Source organism: Rattus norvegicus, chromosome 8 (assembly GCF_036323735.1).
Source record: "Rattus norvegicus strain BN/NHsdMcwi chromosome 8, GRCr8, whole genome shotgun sequence".
Lineage (NCBI taxonomy): Eukaryota > Metazoa > Chordata > Mammalia > Rodentia > Muridae > Rattus > Rattus norvegicus.
The window spans coordinates 9,969,628-9,986,519 of NC_086026.1; the positions used below are offsets into that span (position 1 = coordinate 9,969,628).

Consider the following 16,892-nt stretch of genomic DNA (forward strand, 5'->3'; position numbering starts at 1 on the left):
ATATCAAAACATAGTAAAACATATATATATATATATATATATATATATATATATATATATATATATATATATATCAAACCAGTAGCCAACAATAACTAAATGGAGAAAAACTTGATGCAATGTTACTAAAATCAGGGACTAGGCAAGGCTGCACATTCTCTCTCTATTTATTCAATATAGTACTTGAAGTCCTTGCCAGAGCATCAGACAACAAAATGAGGTCAAAGAGAAACAAATTGGAAAGGAAGAAGTCAAAATATCACTATTTGTAGACGATATGATAGTATATTTAAGTGACCCCAAAAGTACCACCAGAGAACTCAAAGTACTGAGTTGATAAACAACTTCAGCAAATTGGCTGTGTATAAAATTAACTCAAACAAATCAGTAGCATTCCTCTACTCAAAGATTAAACAGGCTGAGAAAGAAATTAGTGAAACAACACCCTTTGAAATAGTCACAAATAACATAAAATAGCTCAGTGTGACTCTAAGCAAACAAGTGAAAGATATGTCTGTCAAGAACTTAAAGTCGCTGAAGAAAGAAATTGAAGAAGATCCCAGAAGATGGAAAGACCTCCCATGCTCATGGATTGGCAGGATTAATATTCTAAAAATGGCCATCTTGCCAAAACAAATTTGCAGATTTAATGTATTACCCATCAAAATTCCCACCCAATTCTTCATAGAGTTAGAAAAAGCAATTGCAAATTCGTTTGGAATAAAAAAAAGCCCAGGATAGCAAAAACTATCCTAAACAATAAAAGAACTTCTGGGGGAATCACCATCCCTGACCTCAATCAATCAGTATTACAAAGCAACAGTGATAAAAACTGTATGGTATTGGTAAAGAGACAGGCACGTAGATCAATGGAAAAGTATTGAAGACCCAGAAATGACTGCATATACCTATGGTTACTTGATTCTTCACAAAGGAGCTAAAACCATCCAGTGGGAAAAAGACAGCATTTTCACCAAATGGTGCTGGTTCAACTTGAGGTCAACATATAATGCAAATCAACGCATTCTTATTGCCCTGTACAAAGCTTAGGTCCAAATGGATCAAGAATCTCCACATAAAACAAGATACACTCAAACTAATAGAAGAAAAAGTAGGAAAGAGCCTCAAACACATGGGCACTGGGGAAATTTTCCTGAAAATAACACCAATGGTTTATGCTCTCAGATCAAGAATGGACAAATGGGTCTTCAGTAAGGCAAAGGACATTGTCATTAAGAAAAAAAGGCAACCAACACATTCAGAAAAGATTTTTACGAATCCTATATCTAATCCCTATCAGGGACTAATACCCAAAATATACAAAGAATTCAAGAAGTTAGATTCCAGAGAGCAAAATAACCCTTTTAAAAATGGGGTACAGAGCTGAACAAATAATTCTCAGCTGAGGAATATCGAATGGCTGAGAAGTGCATAAAGAAATGTTCAACATCCTTAGTCATCAGGGAAATGCAAATCAAAACCACCCTGAGATTCTACCTCACACCTGTCATAATGGCTAAAATAAAAATTCAGGTGAAAAAAGATGCTGGTGAGGACATGGAGAAAGAGAAATACTCCTTCATTGTTGGTGGGATTGCAAACTGGTACAACCACTCTGGAAATCAGTCTAGAGGTTCCTCAGAAAATTTGACATTGCACTACCTGAGGACCCATCTATACCTATCCTGGGCATACACCCAAAAGATGTTCCAACAGACAACAAAGACACAGGCTCCACTATGTTCATAGCAGTCTTATTTTTAGTAGTCAGAAACTGGAAAGAACCCAGATGCCCTTCAACAGAGGAATGGATAGAGAAAATGTGTTACATCTACACAATGGTGTACTACTCAGCTATCAAAAACAATTACTTCATGAAATTCCTAGGAAAATTGATGGAACTAGGAAATATCCTGAGTGAGGGTAACCAAATCACACAATAACACACATGGTATGTACTCACTGATAAGTAGATATTAGCCCAAAAGGTTGAATTACCCAAGATACAATTCACAGACCACATGGACCTCAAGAAGGATTACACAAGTGGGGATGCTTCAGTCCTTCTCAAAAGGTGGAACAAATATATTCATAGGAGGGGATATAGAGGCAAAGTTTGGAGCAAAGATTAAAGGAATGGCCATTCACAACCTGCCCCACCAGGGGATCCATCCCATATGTATACAGTCACCAACTAGGTAATATTGATCAACCTGAGCAGTGCATGCTGACAGGAGCCTGATATATCTGTCTCCTGAGAAGCTCAGTGAAAGCATGTCAAATACAGATGTGAATACTAACAGGAAACCATTGAACCAAGAATGGGGTCCCAGTTCGAGGAATTAGAACATGGATTGAATGAGGTGAAGTGGTTTGCAATCCCATAAGAACAACAATGCCAACCAACCAGAACTCCCAGGGACTAAACCACTATCCAAAGACTACACATGGGCAGACCCATGGCTCCAGTTGCATATGTAGCAGAGGATGATCTTATTCAGTGCCAATGGGAAGAGAAGCCCTTTATCCTGCCTATACTGGACCACCCAGTGCAGGAAAACGTCAGGGGGTTAGGAAGAGGGGGCTTGTTGGGGAGTAGGAACACCCTCATAGAAGAAGGAGATGGGGATGGGATATGGGACTTATAGCTGGGAAATCAGAAAGGGTATAACATTTGAAATGTAAATAATAATATCCAATAATAGAAATTTTTACAAAAAGAAGTAAACAGAGAATTCACAACAGAGAAATCTCCAATGGCTAAGAAACACTTAAAGAAATGTCCACAGTCCTTAGTGATCATGAAAATGCAAATCAAAACGACCCTGAAATTCTACCTTACACCAATCAGAACCGCTAAGATCAAGACCTCAGTTGACAGCACATGTTTTTGAGGATGTGGAGAAAGAGGAACACTCCTCCACTGCTGGAGGGATTGCAAACTGGTACAAGCACTTTGGACATCAATCTTGAGATTCCTCAGAAAACTGGAAATAGATGTGACTATACCATTATTGGGCATATACTCAATAGATGTCCCATCATGCCATAGGGGCGCATGTTCCATTATCTTCGTAGTGGCCTTGTTTGTGATAGCCAGAAGATGGAAACAACCTAGATGTCCCACAATAGAAGAATAGTTACAGAAAATGTTGTTCATTTATACAATGTAATACTGCTCAGCTATTAAGAACAAGGACATCTTGAATTTTACAGTCAAATAGATCAAGTGGATATTAGAAAAAAAAATTAGTACAGAATACCCGGGATATAGTCCACAGAACTAAAAAAAATGTTAACAAGCTAAGGACACAAGAGAGTGGCGTCAATCCTACTGGGAAGGAGAAGAAAATCACAGAAGGAGGGATGAAGTAACCTGGGTGGGAAAGGGAACAGGGAGGGAAAGAGGGGAACATGGTGAGGTATTGGGTGGGCAGAAAAAAACTGGAAACAGACCACCTCAGGAGTTAGGAGGTGAAGGGACTCTCCAGAATATACAAGGGAGGTCAGAGACTCTCAGGACTCAAAGGGAGGGACCTTAGATGAAATGCCCTACAGTAGGGAGTGGGAGGTCATCCCCAGCAGAAAGACAGAGCATCAAGTGAGGTGGCTTGCCATCTCACAGTCAAAAACTCTTGTTCCTGTTTGAAAGAATTGCAGCAACAAAAATAAAGAAGAGCCAGAAGAAAAGGAGGTCCAGAGACAGGTCCAAAGTGGTTTCCAGCTCCAGGAGATGTCCCAAGGCCTGATACTATTACTGAGGCTATGGGGACACAAAAGGGGACTATCATGACTGCCCCCTGAAAGATCCAAGGAGCAGCTGAAAGAATCAGATGCAGATACGTGCACCCAACCAATGAACAAAAGGTACTGACCCCTGTGGTTGAATTAGGGAAAAGCTGGAGGAAGCTGAGAAGGAGGGCAACTGTGTAGGAGGACCTGCAGTTTCAATTAATCTGGACCCCTGAGATCTCTCAGACACCGGACCACCAGCCGACAGTACAAACCAGCTGATATGAGGCCTCCAACACATATACAGTAAAGGTCTACTGGGTTTGGGTTCAGTCAGAGCAGATGCACTTAATCCTCAAGATACTAAAGCACCAGGGAGTGGGGAGGTCTGGTGGAGAACAGGATTGGGACGTGGAGATATCTTTGTGGATATGGGGGAGGAGATATGGGATGTGGAACAATCAGAGAGGAGACCAGGAGGGAGATAAAATCTGGAGTGTAAAAAAAAAGATTAAATAAAATGTTTAAAAAATGTTCTTGTCCTTCGACAGTGTGTAGGTTAATTCAAATTCCCTTCTGAGTTCAGATAATCACATGCCTGTTGATCCAAGAAGAAACATATTATTCCACTGATGACTAGGCATCATACATATACTGAGAGGTCAGTGTATGTTAACTAATAGGGTTTACATTATATCAGGATTCATTAAATATCATGTTCTGTGCTAATTATATTACAGTTTATTTATTCAGCTTGATCATCCCTAGGTTACTGGGTAGACTTGATTCTTTCCAGGTAAGAAAACTAAAGATTTGTCTTTAAGGCAAAAAAATCTTTTCAAGGTCACCTATGGATATACAATAGAGCTCAGTTTTGATCAGATTGTTCACCCATTGTATTTTGTATTCCTTCATATTGTTATGAAGTGTATGCTTTTAATTTTATTAATTGCTATAATATTACCAGGAGAGGAAAGGCACAAAAGAAACCTAGGTTTTGATTCTTACCCCTGGTTCTTTCTAGCCTTAGATTACCTCTGCACCAAACAGAAGGACAATATTTCTAGTATCTAGCACTTTGGGTATATGTTCATTAATAGTAAGTGACAATTAGTTCACTTAATGGTATTTATTTGGGTCCTATTTTATGTCAGCCAGATTGATATCTCATCAGTAACTGTCAGTGTGGAAATTTGAATCCTTTCACCAACATATAGGGCAGATCTACAGGCAGACAAATCATCTTACTGTTTTTTTAAAAACCACAGTAATTCAGCTCTCCCATTAGCTCCTAATTGATGAGATTATTATTTTCTTTCAGTCTTGCTAAAATGGAAGGTCTGCTAAAACTTCTGTGGAGCTTTAGCCACAGCTGCAAGACACAGACAAATTGCAGCTAGTGGGGACACTTTAAGATACAACATCTGTCAAACAGCACACTGAAGATAAAGGAAAAATAATTATGTTGTCTGATTATAACAAGCACCTGTCAGTTATAGTTTGAATGAATGGTGGGTGGCTTAGTAAATTTTGGCTATATTTGTTTGATTATAGTCAGCATTTCCCTTTCACGTACATTCTCATAATTTTACATAGAAAATTGATGGGATCTAGAGTGTGAGCCAGTTTCCTTGGCAACAGTTACTTTGGTGACCACTTAGCTTTTGTTGGAATCTACAGAAAATCATGGAAATGAAAGGTATCTGTGGCGATACTATAATGAAGTCAGTTACTCTCCAGTTACTAGAAAGTCAGTGACTGTCAAAACAATGTTCCTGAGCACAAGCACAAGCTGGGAGAGTTTCCCCTCTTGTGTAAATGGCCTCCTAAGTAAGTAGTAAATTCTCTACTTGACTTTCTTTTTAATATCCTCTGCTGGAGAAATATTCAGAAATATAGGTGTCTGGTGTCTCAATGATAATGTTTGTCTATCAATAAGCTAATTATATCATCAATGTAAACAAAAGTCTATTTTTATGTTTTATCTGATTCATATCAGTATTTCTGCTGTGTTTTATGGCTGATCTGATACAGCTACAAGAAGATCAAGAAGAATGAGGAAAATTCTCCCTTATCTTTTAAAACTTATTATGAAGAGTTGAGGTTTAGATAGATGCTTTTGTTGCACAGGTAGATTAGGGTAGAAAAACTGAAACTCACAGGAAGCTGAAAACGAGGCTCATTAGGACAGGATTGGCAAGTTGGGACCCTTTTAACTGGTTCATTGCAATTGTATAAAATTTCTAGACTGTATAATATGATTGTATCTGGTTTCCACATTGAAACTAAATAAGTAAACATGGATGAACACACTGTATGTATCATTTCTTTACCTTTGATTGAGGTATGAATGGTGTCTATATGCAATGTATGTATTTGTGTATATGTATCTGTGTGTCTGTGTGTATGTGGGAGGAATGGATCCAATTAGTCTTTATTTATGCATCTTGATATGCTATAATTTTACACTTCTTTATGATAGATATTAGTGTTTTCTTAGATATGAACTTTATTCTACAAAAATTAAAAACCTGCAGAAGAACATGATTCTAATTTTGTGCAAAGGGTCTTATATTTCTATTGGCAGGTGTACTTAAATTGTTCAATGGCTGAAGGAAGAGTAAGTATACAAACAGAGTAAAGTGTATAAGGTCAGATGGCCCTGATGCCTGTAGGCATGTTCAAATGAGTATTCACTGTGTGTCTTGGTTCCTTGGATATGCTATTAATTTATGAACTTGTTTTTCCAATCAGGTATATGACAGCTTTAGACTTGTCTCCAAGACCTAATGACCTGTATGATCTTGGGTAAATTACACCAGACTTTATTCTACAGTCTATAAAATAAACACATCTATTTAAAGGACCAAAAAAAAAAAGAACCAATTAAAGCTTAATAAAATCCAAGAACAATGGCCAAAACTGAGGGGTATGGGAAGAGCAGAAGTTCGAGACGGAGTAAGGGGGAAGAGTCATTTCATATAGCAAGAAGGAGGAATCATCCTGGTCTGAACAGGATTGTTGTGAACCAATTCCTTATTTATAACTGCCAAAGTGCTTTGGAAACTTCTGAGAATACAGTTTGAGTAATGAAAAAAATTATACCATTAGGACATGGTGTCATTTCTGAAGCCAGAAAGAACCAGAAGATAATCCAAGTTCTTAATTAAAGACAAACTCCCTAAATGAGGTGACCAAGTCCTCAATAAGATCCAGTGGTATAAGTGCCTTGACTGGAGATAACAGCTAAGAGGGCTAGGCTACAACGGGAAAGCAGCAGTAGGTATACCGAGTTGTTTGGTTTGTAAAAATAGAACACTTGATAGATTAGGAAGGCGATCTGTAGTGGGAAATATTAAGAAAAAAAAAAGGAACACCACATCTCACTAGCACCAGCCAGCACCAGAGGGCCACACGGCACGAACCCGGTTTTCTCATCTTTCTTGGCAGACTTTCTGGTCCAGAGTTCCCGAAATGTCCCTACACAACTTGCTAAATTCCCTTGGTGGGTTCCTGCCATGCCAGCCCCATGCAGCCATTTGCCCCTTGTGGTTGTAGTCAAAATTCCCAGGACTCTGGCAAAATCAAAACTCTTGGAGTTTATCAATCAGACTTGTATCAGTAAATTCTCACCCCATAAAACGTCCACAAAATAAAGTCAGAGTCAATTGATATAGATGTAAGTTGCCCACTGAGATTGGGCAAACTGTCCTGTAAGAATCCATCCCGTCAATGACATCCATAGCTACCTGTGGCTATTTAAAGCCACATGGATCTGGGTTGTCATTTCCTTCCTCCATCTTCCTTTCTCCTCCTCCTCCATACTCTGTCCTCTCTTTCAAATTCTCAGCACAGCTTTCTCTTTTACTGCACAATCACAGGCCTTGACTTACCTTGTGCCTGCATATAGACAACAACCCACAGAGATCCTAGGGCTTAGAAGGGAAAAATCTTAACATTAATTTAAACAGTAAAAGTTGAGATGAAAGAATGCATGTAGAATAGTGCTGAGCTCATTCTGGAGGGGCACCCTCAAAGAGGCAGAGGAGAGGGGAGACAGGGAGGGTGGGATGGAAGGTTTGTGGAGGGGTAACCAGGAAGGAAGATATCGTTTACAATGTAAATAAATAAAACCGGTTAATAAAAAAAGGAAGGCAAGATTACTATGAGATTGGCTACTTTGTTTCTTGCTTAATACAGGTATTTTATGCTTGCCTTCTTGCCTTCTTGCCTATTTGCACTTTTGAAGACAGGGTCTCACTTTGCAATCTAGGCTGGCCTAGAAATGGTCTCACTCTGCAGCTTAGGCTGGCCCAGAACATACTGTGAATTTACAGGTGCTGAATTCATAGCAACCCTGCAGTGCCAGCCTACTGAATGCTGGTACATGTGTCACTCACCATCCCTGTCTTTCTCTTCATTTTATGAAATGAGTATTTTACTAAGTTGTTCAAGCTTACCTTGAACTTCTTAGCTCAGGGTGGCCTGGAAATCGCTATTCTCCTGCATCAACATCCCAAGTGTTAGGATTATAGACATGAACCACTGTACCTAGTCAGAGGATTAATCATTTTTAAACCCATGGTCTTCAGGTTGTCAACCTCATTTAAATAAAGGGTATCTTAGATTTTGGCAAAAAATCATGCTTATGAATTCATAGTACAATTTCCCACATATTGATGTTTATTTATCTTTATTCTCCTTTTGATAAATTAGATGCTACATTATATCTACTGCTTTGATTTTTAAGTGGTGACTAAGTCATTGGCTAAAATAAATCTGGAATTTATGTAGCAAGCTGGTGATATATGTTGCCAGCTTTAAGGACAGGGGAAGTAGTAGTCTCCTGCTAATTGTCAGCCATAATTCAATAAATACAATTATTTTAAAAGTTATTTCAGAAAGTGTGTTATCATATTCTAAATGCAATAGGTATTTATTTATTGATTTTGAGACCTACATAACTTCTCAACTTATCTATTAGCCCAATAATTATTTAAAAAAATCTTATGATATTCCTTTACACAAAACCTCCTTTCTCAATCTGTGTAACTTTTATTTTTTTTGCCTAACTCCTCTTGCTAAGATGTGTGATACTGTTCACTAAAAGTAGCAAGATAGATATTTCTAATTTTTTTTATTTTAAAGACATGGTTTCTTTTTAGGTTAGGTTGATCTTGACCTGGTTGTGTAGCCCAGGATGAACTTAAAGTTTTCATCTTTTTGATTTTATCTCTGAGTTCTAGAATTATAGGCCTGAACCAACACCTTGAGTTTATGTGATGCTGTTGACGAAAGTCAGGGCTCTGTGCAAGCTGGCCAAGTTGTCTTCTAACTGAGCTACATCTCCACTCCCCATCTTATCTTTAATTTCAGTGTAATCAGTCTTTAACACTAAGTTGTAATGTTAATATAATTTTTTTTATCTGGATTCAGACTAAATTTTGCATTTGGAAATTCTTTTTTCTTTTCCTTTTCTTTTTTTTTTTCGGAGCTGGTGACCAAACCCAGGGCCTTGGGCTTGCTAGGCAAGCGCTCTACTACTGAGCTAAATCCCCAACCCCGCATTTGGAAATTCTTAATAACTATACATAGTTCTCAAGAAATGGTTTTGAATTAGCTAAAAGAATGGAGACTAATTATCCTATATGGATGAATGAATGCCAAGAGAATCCGTATTAATGCTGTATATAATAACATAGCTGGTTCATGTCACTGATCTAATCATGATAAAAGCTTGATATGTCTAGTGAGTGTTTTTGCTTCTAGGAAACAAATGATTTTCCATTTCATATGTTGATACTTTAGTGTAAAAATGCTGCCACCCACTCAGGCTGTTTAAGGATGGCTCCGAAATCCATTAGTGGGCCATAAATATAATTTCTTTCCACTGTGCATTGTCTTACTTATTCTAGCACCCAATGTAAGACACTAATTTTATTATAGTTTATAACATGCTGATTTTCTTCTCAAATTATGTTGTTTGGAAAGAATAGATGTAAGAACAGCCATCTGCTGTAATTAATTGGAAACTTATTATATAATGTCAACAAGAACAGAAATACTCCTGATTGTAGCCTTTTATGAGACATTTAGAAAAAGCAAGATGTATTTGCTTTAATATTTGTAGTTTTACAAATAAATGACACATTAAACTGGGGAGCTACTAAAGGAAATAGAAAAGGTGAGCCAAGGTTCCTCAGAAAACTGAACATAGTATTACCTGAGGACCCAGTTATACCACTCCTGGGGATATACCCAGAAGATGCTCCAACATATAACAAGGACACATGCTCCATTCTGTTCATAGCAACCTTATTTGTAAGGCGCCAGAAGCTGGAAAGAGTCCAGATATCCTTCAATGAAGGAATGGTACACTTACACAATGGAGTACTACTCAGCTATTGAAAGCAGTGACTTCATGAAATTCTTAGGCAAGTGCATGGAACTAGAAAATATCATCCTAAGTGAGGTAACCCAATCACAAAAGAACACACACGGTATGCACTCACTGATAAGTGAATCACGGATAAGTATAAAGTATCCCAAATTTGGACTACCCAAGACACAATTTACAGACCAAATGAAGCTCAAGAAGAAGGAAGACCAAAGTGTGGATTCTTCAATCCTTCTTCAAAGGGGAAACAAAACACTCATACATGGAGTAGAGACTGAAGGAAAGGCCATCCAAAGACTGTCTCACCTGGGGATCTATCCCATATACAGTCACCAAAACCAGACACAATTGCGGATACCAAGAAGTTCATGCTGACAGAAGCCTGATATAGCTGTCTCCTGAGAGGCTCTGCTAGAGCATTATAAATACAGAGGCAGATGCTTGCTGCCAACCATTGAACTCAGAATGGGGTTCCTTATGGAGGAGTTAGGGAAATAACTGAAGAAGCTGAAGGGATTTGCAACCCCATGAGAACAACAATACCAACCAACCAGAGCTCCCAGGAACGAAACCACCATCCAAAGAGTGCACATTGCCAGACCCATGGCTCCCACTACATATTTTAGCAGAGGATGGCCTTGTTGTGTTTCAAAGGGAGGAGAGGTCCTTGGTCCTGCCAAGGCTGGATGCCCCAGTGTAGGGGGATGCCAGGGAATGGAGGAGGGAGGGAGTGGGTGAGTGGGTGAGTGGGTGAGTGGGTGGGAGAGCACCCTCACAGAAGCAGAGGTAGGGGGATGGGATTGGGGGGTTGCTGGAGGGGAAATTGGGAAAAGGGATATCATTTGAAATGTAAATAAAGAAAATATCCAATTTTGTAAAAAAAAAAGCTGAGCAGAATTTGCTGATGTTTCTATATTAATCTAGTGTTGGAACATTCTACTCTATTCAAGAAATACAGTATGATAACTTTTATAATCCATTGCTATATTATATTGTCTCAGCTCTATCATGCAACCCAGTTAACCAGACTGGCCCTCTCTCTATGGACATGTGATGGACCTTTTAAACACAGAGAAAGCACACTCAACATCAGAAATGTGACAGGACTGAGCCTTTTCTGTCCTTTAGCTGCTTTCCTGCTTCAAGAATAAGATGCTCATCAAAGTAATATGTCATAGAAAATAATAAAAAAAACCACTAATGGATCATTGTCTTCCCTAGAATAAGTCACATTGAGGTTCAAGGTCTAAGATGAAACTTTTCTATAATAAAGTATAATAAAAACAGTCTGTTTGTCCAAGCTAGTGGGTTAACCAGAAGCACTCAGTAAACATTGTTAGATACTCTACAAAGTCTTGTTTGGATCCTTCAAGCAGTATATTGCATGTTGTTTATTATCCATCTTTAGGTGAGTTGAAAGGTTGATATAATTTAAAAGTTATTAATTCCATTCAAAATATTTATGTAATTAACCATTATATCTTGTTTTGCTACAACTGGATAATATATTTATATATAGACAAGCATTTATCATTTGGAAAGACAAAATGCCAGTATTTAATTTGACAGGTGATATAATGGCAAAGAAAACATAATTATCATTAAATTTCTCCCTAGCAAATTCAATCTAATTTTCAAAATATGCCAGTTATTTTAGTAATATAACCTGAAGCACAGTAAATAATGTAGATTGACCATTGATTAGAGAATTATATTAAGAAAAAATCATGGATAATTCATCAATTCTCAGTAAAAATAGAAAAACAAGATTTCTTACCAAATTTGCGATGATATAATGGTAGCCTTTGACATGCTTCCCAACACTCACAATCTATGAATATAAGGAATGAGAGAAAATCAATTTAACTTCACTGAAACCTTATTGAAACAGGAAAAGAGTACATGAACATAGGGGTAAAAGAGATAGTCAGAGTATAAGAGGAGTCAGAAGGGAGGGAATGGGAGGATGAATTTCATCAAAACAGATTCTAGTCATTCATGAAGTTCTTAATAAATGAAAAAGATTCACTAAGGGTAGTGTGGTGGAACACTGTTTAAAGGTGTTCACTGCCAATCCTGATGAACTAAGTTTGATCCCCAGAACATACTTTGTGGAAGGAGAGAAACAACACTACAAGTTGTCCTACATCCTCCATATATACACCATGCATACACAAAATAAATTAAGAATTAGGTACTGCAATATAATTTCCAATAGAAGTATGATGGGGAAACATCCTTATTTGACTTATAAAAGCAGATCATTATAATAAGAACTCATAAATCACATCAAAGTACAATGTTAAAAAATAAAACCACTATTTGACATCATTCATGCTTTCTTAATTACAAACATTTTTTGCTACCCCTTTGGAAAAGACAGAATAATATAATTTCCTCAGAGAGATCAATAGTGACACAAAATAACTGTTCTTATACATTTCTAAAGAGAGTACATTAGCACAGAAATAAAGTAATTTTGATTCAAAGAATTTACTCTTCAGTAAACATAAATATCAGATGGACAAAATAAAACAAAAGAATGTCAATGAATGCAATTTGTTGATTATGTGTGGATTGACATTTAGAGGGTACTGCTAGGTCTCCTCAACAGGTGGACACAAACAAGTTCAAATAAGCACAGTGGAAATTAGGTGGACGATGAAATGAAGATAATTGATAGGAAAGCACTGGTTTCACGGTCTTGTGACTCTGGATCTTCTAAGATGTGATATCACTTCTAGAGTGATATCAGCACTCTATTCAGCATCCCCAAATGCTTTATACTTTAACTTTTTCTGCCCGGTTGCCTTTTACTTGAAGAATTTTCATATGTTCCCTCTTCATGTGCAGGCCTATGGAAGCATGTTTGCTGTTAATAAATTAACATCAGCCACTGGTGACTTGGTTCAAACTTTCTCACTTTGAGGACTGACTTTCAATTTTGAAAAAAAAATTCAGGCAAAATCCTGTAAAATGCCCACCCCAAAGATAGTGTGTATTTGCATGCATCCATTATTATAATTATTTCTCAAACTCTAGATTTTCCAATCACTGTGTATGGTACAAATTCAAAATTTAATCTGCCGGAAGAAGGAAGTTATAACTCTTAGAAAAGATGACTCCATTAACATATTAAACTGAGACCTAGACAAAGTACACTCAATGAATGCCCTCTATAGTTAGCACATTTTTCTTCTCTATTTTGATTGTGTTCTTGACAGTATTCTGGTTTTACATAGGATCTGAGCTCTGACCTGTTATTTAGTCTGATCATAAAGTTCCTCTTTCTGGGTGAGCACTGAATTCCATATAAGCTCATCCCATCTGTTACCTAACTATATCATAGTCATCTTTTGTTCTTATTTATAGAAGATTTATGTTCTTTATGTTTAGGTATAAATTTATGACATTTTACATATATATATATATATATATATATATATATATATATATATATATATATACTTAGCTTATACCCATCAAATAGACATTCTTTGAGAATCTTGCCCAAAGGTGAAGAAAAACAATACAGACAGAACTATAAAAAATTAATAAATTAATGTCATAGTTTGCTTTCTATTTCTTCAATAAAGAATATAATCAAAAGCAAGTTTTGGGAGAAAGGTTTTATTTGGTTTAGAGTTTTCAGTGAATCATCAAGGAAGCCAAGGCAGGGCTAAGGTAGAACTTTGAGATAGGAATTAAAGTAGAGGTAGGATGTTGACTACAGGCATACTTTCCATGGCTTGCTTATTCTGCTTTCTTATACAACTCAGGGACATCTGCCCAGGGATGGCACCAACCCCAGTGGCCTGGGTACTCCCCATTAACCAAGAAAAAGCTCTACAGATTTATCTACAGGTCAATTTGATGAGTCATTGTCTAACTGAGGTCCCTTTTACCAGACGACTATGTCAAGTGGACAAAAATCTAACCTGCACAGGAGACATTTTCTGAGTTGTTTTATTGGGTGTGATTGAGTGACTGAACATAGACTGAGCAAGACAAGATTATTTGCTATTGTGGACATTTCTGGAAGCTATAGTCATCAATAGGGAACACTAGGTAACAGCTACTTGTATGAGGAAATGCACAGACTTGAACTGAGTTTGAACAGATTTTTGCCATTTGGTCTCAGCTAGCTCTGCTGCCAGTCAGCAAACAATTCTGTATTTTTTTCTGCTTAGTTTATGTTCTTCTTCTGTAGTTATCAAAACCTGTTTGCACTTTCTTTAAGCCCCAGGCCTACCCTGCTTTTTCATTCTTATATAGTCAGCATATGATTTTAATATTATTGCAATCAAAACTGTCAATTTATAAAATTCTATTTAAGGTATAACTGTAGTGTTACAGCACATGGAACTGCTAGAAACTTGGTCCTGGTTGCTCCTAGCAAACTAATTAATTCTAAATTGTTAGCAAAGCACTAAAATCAGGTAAAGAAGTCTATGTATTTTTAAAGATTAAAGTCTCATCAAACCCCAGGAAACAAAAGGACAAAATATGGGAAGAAAGATCCTGCTACAGAGTGTGATGAGCATTGGCATCTGGAGACAGAGATCCTTAAAAAGCATATGTTTGAAGACACTCACTAAAAGATGCTAGAGAGACCAGAGCCTTTGCTGATCCAACTTCTTTACTGTGAAAAAGTGTACACACACACACACACACACACACACACACACACACACACATACACACACATATACACATATAATGACATTATGACTATACTACTACACACATTGTACACAAACCTCTTTATTCCTTCCCTACGGGTGGCCATGGTTTAAGGCCAGATCTTGGCTCATCACCAAGAATGTACCCAAGATAGACATTTCTTTGTGAAAAATGTATAGTACATATTCTGAATAACAGTGAATAGTGCTTTATGTAAAGCATGTCTATAACTTTCTTACTTAAAAATGTTTAAGGATGCTTCAAATGGACACTATCAGAATTAGGGTTTTACCAAGCGGAGAATATTTTATGTTTAAAAATAATTCTGAGTTCAGATCAGTATGTCTGTGTGCTTGACATTGTTGTTTCAGCAGAGAAACAGTTCGAGATGGAATCTAGAATGTTTCTGCCTTCTTCAATGGGAGTTGGTCATGTTATCATAGGAAAATGACATTAAGGTAGGGACTTGGCTGTAAAGTATAATTATCAGTTTTCATTGTGACAAAGAGATGTAGTGGCAAAGAAGCTGGACCACCTGGAATGAAACACTGAATGCAACTAGATAATAATAATTATCGAGTGTCTGCTTTAAGTTCTGAAAAACAGGCTAGGAAAGATGCACCAACTATACTGATGGTCACTATCAAAGGAGTCTGTCTTTTCAATAATGTATGCTTAAAAGATATAATAAACCTGAAACATTCAGTTGCTTCTTCTTGCTTCTTTTAGGAAACAAATACTTCTTTAGAAGTGTCTATGATGGTGGTCAAATGATTAGTTGTAAAACCAGGTGTATGCATATGAACAAGTAGGTATCATGAGTGCACATCTGATATTGATGTGGTAAATTCATTAATATAACTCTTGATTCATTTTTTAGTGGCTTTAAAATTCCTACCTTTGTAGCCTCTGATTCATCCTACTCTCAGTCCTCATCAGAGAAATTTGAACAAGTGATCATGAGTTAACGCAGAAACTTATAACTGATCAAAGTAAAGAGAATAAATATCTGTGGTGTGTTGAACCATAAATAGGACATCTATATCATAACTTTCCCTCCAGAGTCTAAGGGACCATTTGTAGAGAGGGGGCAAGAGTATAAGAGCCAGAATTTAGGGAGTACCAGACAGAAACAGTGTTTGATGGATTTGATAGGACCACTTTACTCATGAATTCGTAACACCTGTGGTTTATTGTTACAATCCTGGATAGGATCAAGGCAGTCTACTTTCTAGAATGGAGGGGATAAGAGCTCACAAGCCTCCACAGGCTATTGGTAATTTATGGCTTCCGGGAATGTCAGCTTTCTTTAAAGATGTGGTCTTTGACAGGTAGATGATTCTCCACTGGAAGGCTCTATGCCCATAAGTACAGAGTCAGCACACACTGAACTTAGTAAGAAAAAAAAGAAGTTTAGAGTGTCAGGGAAGGGTGATGGATCCAAGAGGAGTTAATGGGAGAAGAATGGGAGAATATTATCAAAATCCAGTGCATACATGAGTGAAGTATTCAAAGAATCAAAAAAATACTAAAAAAGAAGGAAAGGTAGTTAAAGTTAATATAATTGCCTAAAGCATTAGGATAATATTTTCATTTTGATGGATAAAGTGACCTTGTTTTGGCCTCCAATTCTTAGTCAAACTTTATGTAAAGCCGTTATGTATCAATGGTTAATAAAATACTCTGAAGTTCTTCTGTGAAGGGTTCTGTAAATTACCTCAAACTATCATTACAATGCTCTGAATGCTATGCTAAGCAATGTCTCTCACCAAAGCACACAATAGCACATTTAAGTGTGAAGGGCTTTGGTTTACCCTTTACTGTGATCATGTAAATTAGGTAGGAATTCTTCCTTCAGATATCATTCTCACAGAGATGGTAAATGCCTTTTGCTGCAGTGGTGCTGAAACTATGCTGCTGTAAACTGGAAAATACTGCAAGAGCAGTGCTTCTAATGTTCTCCATAAGCATCTTTGGATGTTCACTCTCAAGATCCTCCAAAATATTGTACTAAAAAACAGAACCTTTAATTTACTTCATTTCCATCAGCACACAGATGTGACAGGCAGCTTTCACAGAC

At 37.2% G+C, this 16,892-nt stretch overlaps 1 protein-coding gene and 1 long non-coding RNA gene across 15 annotated transcripts in view; one reads left to right on the plus strand and one right to left on the minus strand.

The window, feature by feature from the left end:
* Gria4 (glutamate ionotropic receptor AMPA type subunit 4) overlaps nucleotides 1–16,892 on the minus strand; it is a 474,601-nt gene that overhangs the window by 124,207 nt on the left and 333,502 nt on the right. For all 12 annotated transcript variants that reach the window (XR_010053935.1, XR_010053936.1, XR_010053937.1 and 9 more), the window contains exon 6: nucleotides 11,907–11,960. Coding sequence is in view for 9 of the 12 variants with exons in the window: in XM_063265032.1 (XP_063121102.1) it covers nucleotides 11,907–11,960 (54 nt within the window). In the remaining 3 variants the exon portion in view is untranslated. The remainder of the gene's footprint in view (nucleotides 1–11,906; nucleotides 11,961–16,892) is intronic.
* Nucleotides 5,388–16,892, plus strand: part of LOC120094073 (uncharacterized) — a 43,553-nt gene continuing 32,048 nt past the window's right edge. Inside the window, exons 1-2 of one of the 3 annotated variants that reach the window (XR_010054318.1) lie at nucleotides 5,388–5,562; nucleotides 16,862–16,892. The exon at nucleotides 16,862–16,892 is cut by the window's right edge and continues 85 nt beyond it. This is a non-coding gene — a long non-coding RNA (uncharacterized LOC120094073). The remainder of the gene's footprint in view (nucleotides 5,563–16,861) is intronic. The other 2 variants (XR_010054319.1, XR_005487939.2) reach the window with 2 other exon arrangements.